Source organism: Bombina bombina, chromosome 8 (genome assembly GCF_027579735.1).
Source record: "Bombina bombina isolate aBomBom1 chromosome 8, aBomBom1.pri, whole genome shotgun sequence".
Lineage (NCBI taxonomy): Eukaryota > Metazoa > Chordata > Amphibia > Anura > Bombinatoridae > Bombina > Bombina bombina.
Window position 1 is genome coordinate 248,038,833 of NC_069506.1, and position 13,310 is coordinate 248,052,142.

At 34.7% G+C, this 13,310-nt stretch overlaps 2 protein-coding genes across 2 annotated transcripts in view; both read left to right on the forward strand.

Moving 5' to 3' along the window:
* The window catches only part of LOC128638977 (uncharacterized), a 44,655-nt gene extending 38,106 nt beyond the window's left edge, over positions 1-6,549 (forward strand). The window contains exons 3-5 of the mRNA XM_053691119.1: positions 393-399; positions 967-1,442; positions 6,490-6,549. Coding sequence (XP_053547094.1) covers positions 393-399; positions 967-1,442; positions 6,490-6,549 — 543 coding nt within the window. The remainder of the gene's footprint in view (positions 1-392; positions 400-966; positions 1,443-6,489) is intronic.
* A 288-nt stretch (positions 6,550-6,837) lies between these two features.
* LOC128638161 (uncharacterized) overlaps positions 6,838-13,310 on the forward strand; it is a 48,834-nt gene continuing 42,361 nt past the window's right edge. Inside the window, exon 1 of the mRNA XM_053690024.1 lies at positions 6,838-7,072. Within this exon, the coding sequence (XP_053545999.1) occupies positions 6,841-7,072 (232 nt within the window). The 5' untranslated portion in view covers positions 6,838-6,840. The remainder of the gene's footprint in view (positions 7,073-13,310) is intronic.

Sequence of the window (13,310 nt, forward strand, 5' to 3'; positions counted from 1 at the left end):
TGTGCTCACTCCCTTGGAGTTATTTATAATTCAGCACTGTTTGGCTAAAATGCAAGTCTGTCAAAAGAACTTAAATAAGGAAGCAGTCTGCAGAGGCTTAGATACAAGGCAATCACAGAGGTAAAACGCGTATTAATATAACATGTTGGTTATGCAAAACTGGGAATGGGATTTTCTATCTTTTTAAACAAAACAGAAAAAACTTAAGTAGACTGTTTCTTTCCTTTTTTTTTCTCCTGAAATAAAGATAGTGCATACTGGTTTTTATAGTGAGCAACAATGTTATATTTTGGTAATTAACCCCTCTGCTACTGGGAATTTCAGAGAAAAAGTTGCCCAAAATACTGTGGAAATGTTAGCATTTTGTTGTTGTTTGCTCCCTTTCTCTTCAGGCAACAGGTAAGTTAGATTAAATGTATCAATATAAAATAGACACATCTGGAGATGGTATTAGCAAGGTGTAGAGTTTGGACACTTGTTTTTTTTCTTCCAATAATTATTTTTTCTATGTACAGTTAGACTCTTCAATGACCTGGTAGTTAACATGTAACCTGGGTATGAGAAAAAAAGAATATGCTTAGCTGCAAGGTATTTCTTTGAGAGTAGTTGATGGATGCAATATCTCTATGTATGGTTTTGTGTGGTGGCTATTCAATGTCTTTAGGCAGCATTTACCTAAGCTGGAAAGTCCTGGTTTATACTATTTCACCGTTACTCCAAAGATGCTAAATGAGAGCATTTTCTACAGTTATCTGCACAGCAGTGGTTTATAATGATGATATCCACTAAGCAACTAGGAAACTAATGTTAAAGCAAACTGCTTTGAGGTGGTTCAATTAACAAGTTGATCTTTGTCTTACAGGTGTCCTTAGGCACCATTTCCTGGGTAGACACAAGGTATCACTTTTCCTCCCTTTAGAGCCTGACAGATTCTGTTCATATTGATTAGTATCTGTAAACAAAAAGACTTGCAAAAAGAGAGAGAATTGTCCAAGGATACTCAACAGAAGGCAATCTGTCTATTGTCCAAGGATACTCAACAGAAGGCGATCTGTCTATTGTCCAAGGATACTCAACAGAAGGCGATCTGTCTATTGTCCAAGGATACTCAACAGAAGGCGATCTGTCTATTGTCCAAGGATACTCAACAGAAGGCAATCTGTCTATTGTCCAAGGATACTCAACAGAAGGCGATCTGTCTATTGTCCAAGGATACTCAACAGAAGGCAATCTGTCTATTGTCCAAGGATACTCAACAGAAGGCAATCTGTCTATTGTCCAAGGATACTCAACAGAAGGCAATCTGTCTATTGTCCAAGGATACTCAACAGAAGGCGATCTGTCTATTGTCCAAGGATACTCAACAGAAGGCGATCTGTCTATTGTCCAAGGATACTCAACAGAAAGTGATCTGTCTATTGACCAAGGATACTCAACAGAAGGTGAGCTGTCTATCCTCCTGGGTAAAATAATATGCTATGTATGCTCTTGGTTTATGTGTTCTCTTCTCTCTCTCTTTTAAATAAGTTGTTGGTTATCCATTTATCTAAGGAAATTAGACCACATTGCAGAATGCATTACTAAAAAGTATCCTTGAATAAAGTGGCCTCCATTCCAACAAAATAAAAAAAAAAATAAAAAAAAATGTCATTGAGTAAATCCAATTGTTTATTTTTTTTAATTTTCTTTTTATTTTGTACCATAAAATGCATGATATACTGTGCTGGGAACTCTCTGTAGTAGTGGTTTAATCCATGAGAAAACACTTATTGAGTTTTCTTATTATTTTTAGAGTTATCTAATTTAGCATCCAGAACCTTTTGGAAATCTCTTTATAGGGCATATATTGTCTTTTTTCCAAAGTGTATGTGCATGTCCAATTCCCAGTTGTATCAGTTTTAAAAAAATAAAAAATATTGCTGAACTCACAGTATTTAACTATAAATCATATACACAAATAAAATATGATCCAATAAATGTTATGATAGTCATTAAGGGTTTGGCTGTGTAAAAATTCTTAATATAAAATTATGTGAAATTATATAAAATTGATAACTGCACGTTATTAAAATATATTACTATTAAGTGTAGACATGTTAATCACATCAATGTTTGTATTAGCTGCATTTTTATGTTTAAACTTCATTATTTTAAGCAAATCAGATGTTCTTCATTTATTAAATAGTTATTCCAAGGAGACAGCAAATTCTAAACAGTTAGTATCAGTACAAAAACATATATGTCCAAAAAACATCAGCCCTTGTAGTGTACACAAGAACAAAAAAGTATATTAAAAGGAGATAATGGCCGCAGAGTAAATTCATCCAACGTTCTAAAATAAGATATACAGTTAGGCTGGTCCTTAAAGGGACATGAAACCCAACATTTTTATTTCTTGATTCACATAGAGAAAACAATTTTAAACAATTTTCCAATTTACTTCTAATATCTAATTTGGTTAATTCGCTTTCTATCCTTTTTTGAAAAAGCAGCAATGCACTACTGGGAGCTTGTTATTGCATTGAGGCATATATGTGCAGTCACCAATCAGCAACTCCTGAACCTACCTAGCTATCCTTTTCAACAAGGGATACCAAGCCAGCAAAACAAATTAGACAATATTTGAAAGTTGTTATAAAATCACATACTCTATCTGAATCATGAAAGAAAATAATGGGTTTTATTTCCATTTAATATAGGTCTCAGATAAAGAACACATAAAAGGACTCCAAATAGAGAAATATAGTTTTGATAATAAGAAATATAAAATAAGATATATCCATCCCACAAGTGAGAAGATCCTCCATAATAATTTTAAATAAATGGTTCGCATTTGTATACCTTTGGTTGAGCCTTCACCGGTTGCTGAGAGTTCCCAGATGAATGCGTGAGGCAGGAGAGAGGAAAGACAGGAGGTTCAGTATGCTGTTATACTTATCTGCTTGTGAGTTTTTATGTATATATATATATATATATACTGTATATATATATATATATATATATATATATATATATATATCATATTACCAAGGAAATACTACACTGTGTGGTTGTCCTCACAGAATGATCCCATGGTTAGCCTAACAAGCTAATTGAGACAGTAGCAACATATTCTTGTGATATAGATTTAGGTGATATAGCTTATAGGTTTTCTGCCTCTCAGTTGCCAGTGTCCTGGATTCAAATTTTGATGAAGTAATTTCAATTTATAATTTTCTTTAGTGGCAAAGTATTTTTGTTAAAATGCAATAAAGATCAGAAACCTGGGATTAAAGTTGTTCTCACTTGAAATTCTGAAATTAAATTTGTAATAGAACCAGGCTTACAATTAAAGGGATATGAAACCCAAACATTTTCTTTTTGTGACTCAGACAGAGCATACTATTTTTTAACAAGTTTCCAATTTACTATTATTCTCAAATTTGCTTCATTCTCACAATCTTGTGCATTGAAGAGATATATAGGTAGCCGGGAAATAGTGCTGTCAGAAATAGTCCAGCTCCTACTTATTCGTCACTGTCGTTCAACAAATGATACCAAGAGAACAAAGAAAAATTGAAAATAGAAGTAAATTAGAAAGTTGTCTAAAATTGCATGTTGTAGCTGAAACATGAAAGAAAAATGTTGGGTTTTATATCCCTTTACGGACCACTATCTAGGGCTTCACATCTTTAGATGAGAAAGCTTTTAATAATTGTTGAAAGTTTTAAATAAATCTATTAGGTGAATATGGAGATATTTTAAAGTTTGTTTTTCCAACTCCCTAGTCACTCCTACAACTTTGCCCATATGTGCAGACAACATCATCTATTACTGATATTTCTCTGTTCTAAATTGCAATTTTACATGGAGAGGAGCAGAGTTTAATAAAAAAAAATGAATTAAAAAAATGTCATTAAGTTAAATAATAAACTGAGATAAGAAGTTAAAATTTGGTTTTATATCACATTTTAATATTGAGAGGGCATACATTTCTGGAATAAAACATGTCTTCTCTCACAAATATTAGGGGTTTACTAATGTGTGAGGCACACAGATTGATACATTAAATTTAGATTAGTTCTTCAAATTATCAAACACATTTATCTTTTAATATCTTTTACAATTTTTGATATGTTAGATAAAATATTTTTCAGTAATGTTAACTTCTTTTTAACATTCTTGTGTACAATATTCTTTCAGTAGTTGATTTTTTTTTAGCTCTGATAGACAATATACACTAAATACATTCTATAAGCATATTATTGAGGTTATTCTCTGCCTCCCTCTATTCATCATGGGTGCCACCATCTTGAAATCTATCTTACAGCCTTCCAGGACTGATATGTTTGCACATGTGCAGATACTCTACTCCAGATACCTGTAGTGTAACCTCGGTTCCATAATGGTAGCACCCATGATTAGAAAAAGGTGAATGAAATGTATTTGGTACTTAGTGACCCTTTAAGAAAAAATGAATAGATCAGTTGATTTTGTAATTGTTCAAAGTAGATGGTACTGGCTATTATTTTGTGTTAATATGCACCAAGATTACAAGTTGTGCGCTAAACCGAGTGTGTAAATATTGCATCAAAATGAGCAGTATCGCATTCTCCATAGCACTGCCATTACTGAAGTTACTGAAAAACCTTATTTTGTTGTGCGGTATGGTGCGTTGGGTCTGACATGCTTGTCAACATTTTCCCCCATAGACATCATGGAGAGAAACTGTTAGAAAAAAAACTAACAACCGCGATCACAGAATGGCAACTGCTGTAACGCAATCCCCAAAAAGTAATGTTAAAACCTAGCACCCTAACATAAACCCCTAGTCTAAATACCCCTTATCTGCCGCCCCCAAACATAGCTGACACTAAATAAAATGATTAACCACTAAACCAAAGGAAAAATAAACCAAATTATCAAAATTAAAAAAATTAAACCTAATCTAATACCCCTATAACAATTAAAAAAAAAAAAAAATTAAAAACACCTCCTAATCTAACAATAAACTACATGGCAATAGCACTTAAAAGGGCCTTTTGTAGGGCATTGCCATAAAGCAATCACCTCTTCTTCCAAAATAAAGTACAAGCTACCCCCTAAAAGTAACCCTCCCCACCCACACAACCCCCAAAATAAAATAAAAAACTAACACTAAATAAACCTAAGCTACACATTGTCCCTAAAGGGGCATTTGTATGGACAACCAGCTCTTTTTTGCAGCCCATTACAATAAAAAAAAACCTAATCTAAAAAATAAATTAAAAAAAGCCTAAGTCTAACCCCCAAAAAGGTACTCACCATTCCTGAAGTCCAGCGGGAAAAGGTCTTCTTCCAGGCAGGGACATCTTCATCCAGCGCGGGGACCTCTTCTATCTTCATCCAGGGTGAAAGCGGCGTGGAGCAAGAACACTGGCCATCAAGACATCCAGAGTGGAGAATCCTCTTCATGCGGTCACAGCTGCACACTGAAGATTGAATGCAAGGTACCTGTTTTACATTTGGGGTACCTTGCATTTCTATTGGCTGAAATTTTCAAATCATCCAATAGGATGAGAGCTACTGAAATCCTATTGGTTGATTTGAACAGGATAGCTGTACCACCGCGACTTGTAATACGGGAGACCTGCATATTCCGCATGCAATGGACAATTTTTTAGCAGTATAGCCATACCGCACCGTACCGCACAACTTGTATTTTTGCCGATGGTGAGTTTTAAACTGTAGCCTCTTACTAGCAAACGTTTATATAATTATTGGTGATGTATTCGTATTAGCATTGTTGGTCATTTATAGTTATACAAGGGAGGTGATTATAGTGTACTAGGATAAATGTTTAATTGGGGGCACAAACATTGGCCTCTATGCACACAGTTTTATGTCAGATGGAGTCCTTCTCCTAAGGTATATGTGTCTGTTTTATTATGCATTCCTTAATAAAAAGTTTATTCATTTTAAGGACTGTTTGTGCAGCTGCTTTCCTTTGTGCTTCATATGTGTTACGGGTAGTTCACCGTTGCAGCATTGCACCCTGTTGCTACTGGTTGGATCCCCGGACTGTTTCCTTACCTGTTGAAATAACCTGGATTATTTACCCGTCAGCAGTTTTTATTAGCTATATGGCAATATAAAAACTGTAATAATAAAAAAAATTTTGTTGCATTGATTGAAAGTTGTAAATTCTAGCTACATTTAAAAAAAAAAAAAAACAACACAAACAAACAAAAAACATAAAATGATTACTGGAAATGTATCAAATGTAACAGTAAAATATTAACATTTTTGCTGATTCCTATAAACTTGAGTGAAAATAAGGGGTCAAGTCGAGCGGGAAGGCAATATCCAAATGTAACAAAAGCCAAGGAAAACAAAACTATGATATATGCTGATTACAAATGAAAAAAATCACCTCAAAATATTTTATGCATCAGATATTGATTTATATATAGACATAACTTGATAGAACTAATCACAAATGTATTTATTTCTTATTATGTTTTGCCACAGGAGAAATATTGCAACATAAAATATATTATTTATATGCTGCCATTTTACAACGGACCATGAACATCATAGTGAAGTTGTTTCTCTGCATAGCTGTTCAAGGTAAAATCTACAGCATTATTCACTGTCTTAGGTAAAATATAACTCATATGTTTATGTCCTGAAACATAATTTTCATTTATGCTTTTTACCAAATGTTACTTACACATTACCTTTTCAGGTCTCTATCAAGGGACACATGGTCAAAAAAGGAATTTTTTCTTCCCTCAAAATATTGAAGCATTACTTGGATCCTGTGTGGAAATCCCCTGTACATATACACATTTTGTGCTTCAGCCTAATATAGTATGGTACATGTATGACAGCAGCGAATATTTAGAGATAGTGAACAACAGAGGTTCCTCAGGAATCATAAACAGATATAAGGGTCGCACATCTCTGGTAAGAAATGGACGAGACAGCTGCACCCTGAAGATAAGCAATTTAACAAGATACGATGGAAATAAATACTACACAGTTACGGATGGTAATTGGTTAATTGATCAATTTGTTGATCAACAAAGACGTATTCAACTTTTGATAAAAGGTATGTCTTTCTTATGTTTATTTTAATCAATTCATGTATATTTATTGAACTTCATGTAGACAAATAGGCAATTACATTAAACAAATATTGTATCTTCAAATATGCTACATATAAAAGAAAATTATAGTTTTTATTTATTGAGAAATTGTAAAGATTTTGTAGCTAGGTTTGAGTGTTTCAAAAGCTGTGACATAACATTGTAATATTAAGACCAACAAAATATTAAATAGAAGATATGCTGTCTATTTTAATATTTTTGGCCTAATAGCATTTATCAGGAAAGGACATCAGTTTTAATTTGCTGATAAGAAGTTTCTATTGTCTGCCACTGTGAGACATTTGTCATTATTGTCAGACATCTATAAGCTGCTGGGACCTAGGTCACAACTCATTCATTTATAAGAATATCTTTTTTTTTTTTTTTCTAAAACATTGAGCTAGAATACAAGTGGATCAGTAGTGTGTGCAATATTGCTAGACTTAAGTGAAATATATACTGTGAGTCTATCTCAAGTATCTGTGTGTTTGTATTACAAGTTGAAGAAAGGTTTTCTCACTCGAGTGCAAGTTATCAGTACTGAAAGGCTTGATTTGTACTACTGAAACTAGTATATGTAATTTCACATTGAACCCTGTACCTGTAATTTCAGTTGGTACAGTGAGAAATTAAAGTTTTATATGAAAGAAAGGAGGAAATGCCATGATAATTTTTTTAGAGGAATTGCATGGAAATAAAATTTAATCTAATATGGGCACAGCACCATAATGGTAATTCCCTTTAAATATTTGGTGCACGTAGAAGGGGTCACTGCACCCCTCTAAACTGTATAGAAGCTCATTACCAATTCCACATCACCATATCATTTCTTAATAACAAATCTTTTACTTCACTATTCACAGATAAAAGACATCATGCAACGTTTCAGCTAAAACATCTCATAATGATGAAATTCTGTGGTGCTGTGGAATTGATAATGAACTTCTGTGAAAATAAAATATAAGAGGACGGTTTTGTGGTTTCTGAAGTCTTTGTATGAGCAGTCACAATGACTTAAACAGAGCTTTTAACTTTGGTTAATATTTCCATTGATAATGTTATTATTACTAGAGTACAAGGGTTAACCATGGACTTGTAATACAAGTGTGAATTTCCACTTTGCGCTTGTTTGTAAATAAGGACTCTTAGTTAATGTGAGAGAGTGCAGGCAAAGTAGAATGTGTTCCACATGCAACTTGTAATATGTTTTTTCCTCCAGTAAAAATATAGTGACCTTGCATTCATGTTTGCGTTTCTCAGAGTAACAATTGTGCTCTGCTTGTAATCTAGAAGCTACTCTACACCATATGTAATATACAATGTACATATAAGTCTATAAGGTGATTATCTTTGACACAGTGTTTACTTAAAGCTACTTTTGAGTTTGACCATTAATTAAAAGAAGAAACTCTCCTTTTTTTAAAAGAGGACTTACTTACCCTGATCATGTGATTATAGTGTGTATAATTACGCTCAACCCATAGACTAAAAAGCTTTGTGGGCACTCTTCTTCAGCCACTTCCATTTCTTTATTACATATCATCCAGAAGCCAAGAGTGGCAAAGCAGATGCCTTATCTTGTATTGGAGAAATTAAGAAAACACAAAGAGAGCCAACTACTATTCTCCAACTAGGACATTTCCTAGCTAACAAACAGCTAGATTACGAGTTTTGAGCGCTATAGGGAAATTAACGACTGCCACAAAAGCGGCGTTATTTCACCTCCCTACTATTACAGGTTTTAAAAAAGCAGGCTTGTGCGGGCGAAATGGTTGCATTGAGCTCCATACCACACCGAAATCAAGTGCTGCTTTGACGTGCTCATGCATGATATCCCCATAAACATCAATGGGGAAAAAGCCTAAACATGCGATCGCGGAAACAAAAGCTCTGTAACGCAGCCCCATTGATGTCTATGGGGAAAGAAAAAGTTATGTTTAAACTCTAACATAAAAACCATGTCTAAACACCCCTAATCTGCCTCCCCCGACATTGCCACACCTACATAATGTTATTAACCCCTAATCTTTTGCCCTTAACATCATCCCCACCTAAATAAAAATATTAACCCCTAATCTGCCGCCCTTAACATCGCCGCCACCTACATTACAGTTATTAACCCCTAATCTGCTGCCCCCAATGTCGCCGCCACTATGCTAAAGTTATTAACCCCTAAACCTCTGGCCTCCAACATCACTAACACTAAATAAATATATTAACCCTAAATCTAACCCTAAGCATAACCCTAACCCTAACACCCCCTAACTTAAAAATAATTAAAATAATGCTAAATAAACCTTACAATTATTACCTAAATAATTCCTATTTAAAACTAAATACAAACTTACCGGTAAAATAAAAACTAAGCTAGTTACAATATAACTAATAGTTATATTGTAGCTATCTTAGGTTTTATTTTTATTTCACAGGTAAGTTTGTATTTATTTTAACTAGGTAGACTAGTTAATAAATAGTTATTAACTATTTATTAACTACCTAGTTAAAATAAATACAAAGTTACCTGTAAAATAAAACCTAACCAGTCTTACACAAAAAAACTAACATTACAATAAAATAAAATAAAATAAATTAAATTATTAAAATACAATTTTCTAAATTAAAAAAAACAAACTAAAACACTAAATTACAAAAAATAAAAGACCACATTATCAAAAATAAAAATGAATTACTCCTAATCGAATAGCCCTATCAAAATAAAAAATCCCCCAAAAAATAAAAAAACCCTAGCCTACACTAAATTGCCAATGGCCCTTAAAAGGGCCTTTTGCGGGGCATTGCCCCAAAGAAATCATCTCTTTTACCTGTAAAAAAAAAATACAAACACCTCCCAACAGTAAAACTCACCACCCACCCAACCAACCCCCCAAATAAAAACCTATCTGAATAAACCTAAGCTAACCATTACCCTGAAAATGGCATTTGGATGGGCATTGCCCTTAAAAGGGCATTTAGCCCTTTTACATTGCCCAAACTCAAAGCTAAAAAAAAACCCACCCAAAAAAACCTTAAAAAAAACCTAACACTAACCCCCGATGATCCACTTACAGTTTTCAAAGTCCAGACATCCATCCTCATCCAGCCGACTAAGTCATCATTCAGGCGGCAAGAAGTCTTCATCCGGGCGGCCTCTTCCATCTTCATCCAGCAGGCGAAGTCCTCATCCAGATGGCAAGAAGTCTTCATCCATCTGGCGTGGAGGGGGTCCACCTTCAAGACATCCGGCGCAGAGCATCCTCTTCTTACGATGGTTGCTGTAAAATGAAGACTTCTTGCTGTCTGGATGAGGACTTCGCTGGCTGGATGAAGATGGAAGAGGTCGCCCGGATGAAGACTTCTTGCGGGCTGGATGTTGACTACGCCAGCTGGATGAGGATGGATGTCAGGACTTCGATAACTGTAAGTGGATCGTCGGGGGTTAGTGTTTTTTTAAGGGTTTTTGGGTGGGGTTTTTTTAGCTTAGGATTTGGGCAATGCAAAAGAGCTAAATTAAGGGCAATGCACATCCAAAGACCATTTTCAGGGTAATGGTTAGCTTAGGTTTATTTAGATAACCATTAGAAGTTTTATTTGGGGCGGGGTTGGTTGGTTGGGTGGTGGGTTTTACTGTTGAGGGGTGTTTGTATTTTTTTTTACGGATAAAAGAATTGATTTCTTTGGGGCAATGCCCCACAAAAGGCACTTTTAAGGGCCATTGGCAGTTTAGTGTTGGCTAGGATATTTTATTTTGGGTGGCTATTTTTTATTTTGATAGGGCTATTAGATTAGGAGTAATTCATTTTTATTTTTGATCATTTAGTTTTTTATTTTTTGTAATTTAGTGTTTATTTTTTTGTAATTTAGAAAATTGTATTTTAATTATTTAATTAATTTTGTTGTAATGTTAGTTTTTAGTGTAAGGCAGGTTAGGTTTTATTTGTATTTATTTTAGCTAGGTAGTTATTAAATAGTTAATATCTATTTACTAACTAGTCTACCTAGTTAAAATAAATACAAACTTACCTGTGAAATAAAAATAAAACCTAAGATAGCTACAATATAAATATTAGTTATATTGTAGCTAGCTTAAGTTTTATTTTACAGGTAAGTATGTATTTAGTTTTAAATAGGAATTATTTAGGTAATAATTGTAAGGTTTATTTAGATTTATTTTAATTATTTTTAAGTTAGGGGTGTTAGGGTTAGGCTTAGGGTTACGTTAGGATTAGGGTTAGGTTTATGGGTTGATATATTTATGTTGAGTTAGTGATGTGGGAGGTCAGAGGTTTAGGGGTTAATAATTAATTTAAGTATATTTCATTGTGGGGGCTTGCGGTTTAGTGGTTAATAGGTTTATTATAGCGGCGGTGTGGGCAGACGGCAGATTAGGGGTTACTAACATTTAAATAGTGTTTGCGATGCGGGTAGGTGGCGGTTTAGGGGTTAATAGGTTTATTATAGTGACGACAATGTCAAGGTGCGGCGGAATAGGGGTTCATAATTTTTTTTTAGTGCCAGCGATTATTATAGTATTTGCGATGTGGGAGGGCCATGGTTTAGGGGTTAATAGGTAGTTTATGGGTGTTAGTGTACTTTTTAACACTTTAGTTATGAGTTTTTTGCTACAGCTTTGTAACGTAAAACTCATAACTACTGACTTTAGATGACGGTACAGATCTTGTTAGTTTAGAGTGTACTGCTAACTTTTTGGCCTCCCAGGCAAACTCGTAATACCGGTGCTATGGAAGGTGGCGGTTTAGGGGTTAATAGGTTTATTATAGTGACGACAATGTCAAGGTGCGGCGGAATAGGGGTTCATAATTTTTTTTTAGTGCCAGCGATTATTATAGTATTTGTGATGTGGGAGGGCCATGGTTTAGGGGTTAATAGGTAGTTTATGGGTGTTAGTGTACTTTTTAACACTTTAGTTATGAGTTTTTTGCTACAGCTTTGTAACGTAAAACTCATAACTACTGACTTTAGATGACGGTACAGATCTTGTTAGTTTAGAGTGTACTGCTAACTTTTTGGCCTCCCAGGCAAACTCGTAATACCGGTGCTATGGAAGTCCCATTAAAAAAGGACTTTGTTAAAAGTGCGGTACTGATGTTGCGTGACGGCCAAAAAGGTGTGCAGTACACCTATACCTACAAGACTTGTAATAGCGGCATTAGGGAAAAAGCAATGTTATGAAGCATAACAATGCTTTTTCACTCATAACGTAAAACTCATAATCTAGCTGAAAGCTTCTAAATCCAGAAGATACCTCCAGTTCCATAGAAATCATTCAGCATCTGGAGTTCCAGATTCCAGACAATAAGTTGGTAGTGACATCCTCTGTAGTTTCTGAGGTCATACATATTTTCCATGACACCCCTCTGTGAGGAAATGGGGGAATCCATAAGACTCAAGAGTTAAATAGTTTACAATTTTGGTGGCCTGGAATGCAAATAGATATAGGGCAAGATTATAAGTAGAGCACAATATATTGCTTTCGCTAAAGCGATATTTGCGCTCCACTTTGTAATACTACCACTGCGCTCCTGAGAGACAATTTCACCAAGGGTACCCACTGGGTAACCTGTGGCTGCTGAGAATCCTGTATCTGGTCTCCTCTAACCAGCTGTGCCTGCTGTTCCTAGCAGGTATTCGGACAACTTCACCCTTTACTGTTCTATACAAGCACATGTTCCCATAGGACATTGTTACTGCTAACTACTTAAAGTATTGGGTCTGTTTTAAAACTTGATGTTTCTTTGAGCTTCAGTTTAAACTACCAACTGTACTTGTGTTTATCAATCAGTAAAGCTTTTAAAAATATTTTCATTGTTCTGTGTATCTGTCCCTGCATATTGAGGTCCACACACCCTTACTCCCTTCTACCTACACTGCATAAGTGACAATTTCCACTCTGTAGCAGCATATCAGTTAAAGGGTTGAATCCATGGCATATACAAATGAGCAATAATATTTATCCAAAATACAAAAGGACAACAACAAAGGACTGTACATCATAAAACACATACTATTTCAATCCTTAGACATACTTTGTGCTTAACAAAGGTTAGTCACTGAGAATTATACCCCTGATTATTGGAGAATATGGGAGATTAACATGTGCCCCTTTTCTATGTTCTAGTGTCTAGTGGTGTAGGTGACCACCATTAATGTGGTGATAAAGTAGCATGTTACCACTGAAAAATT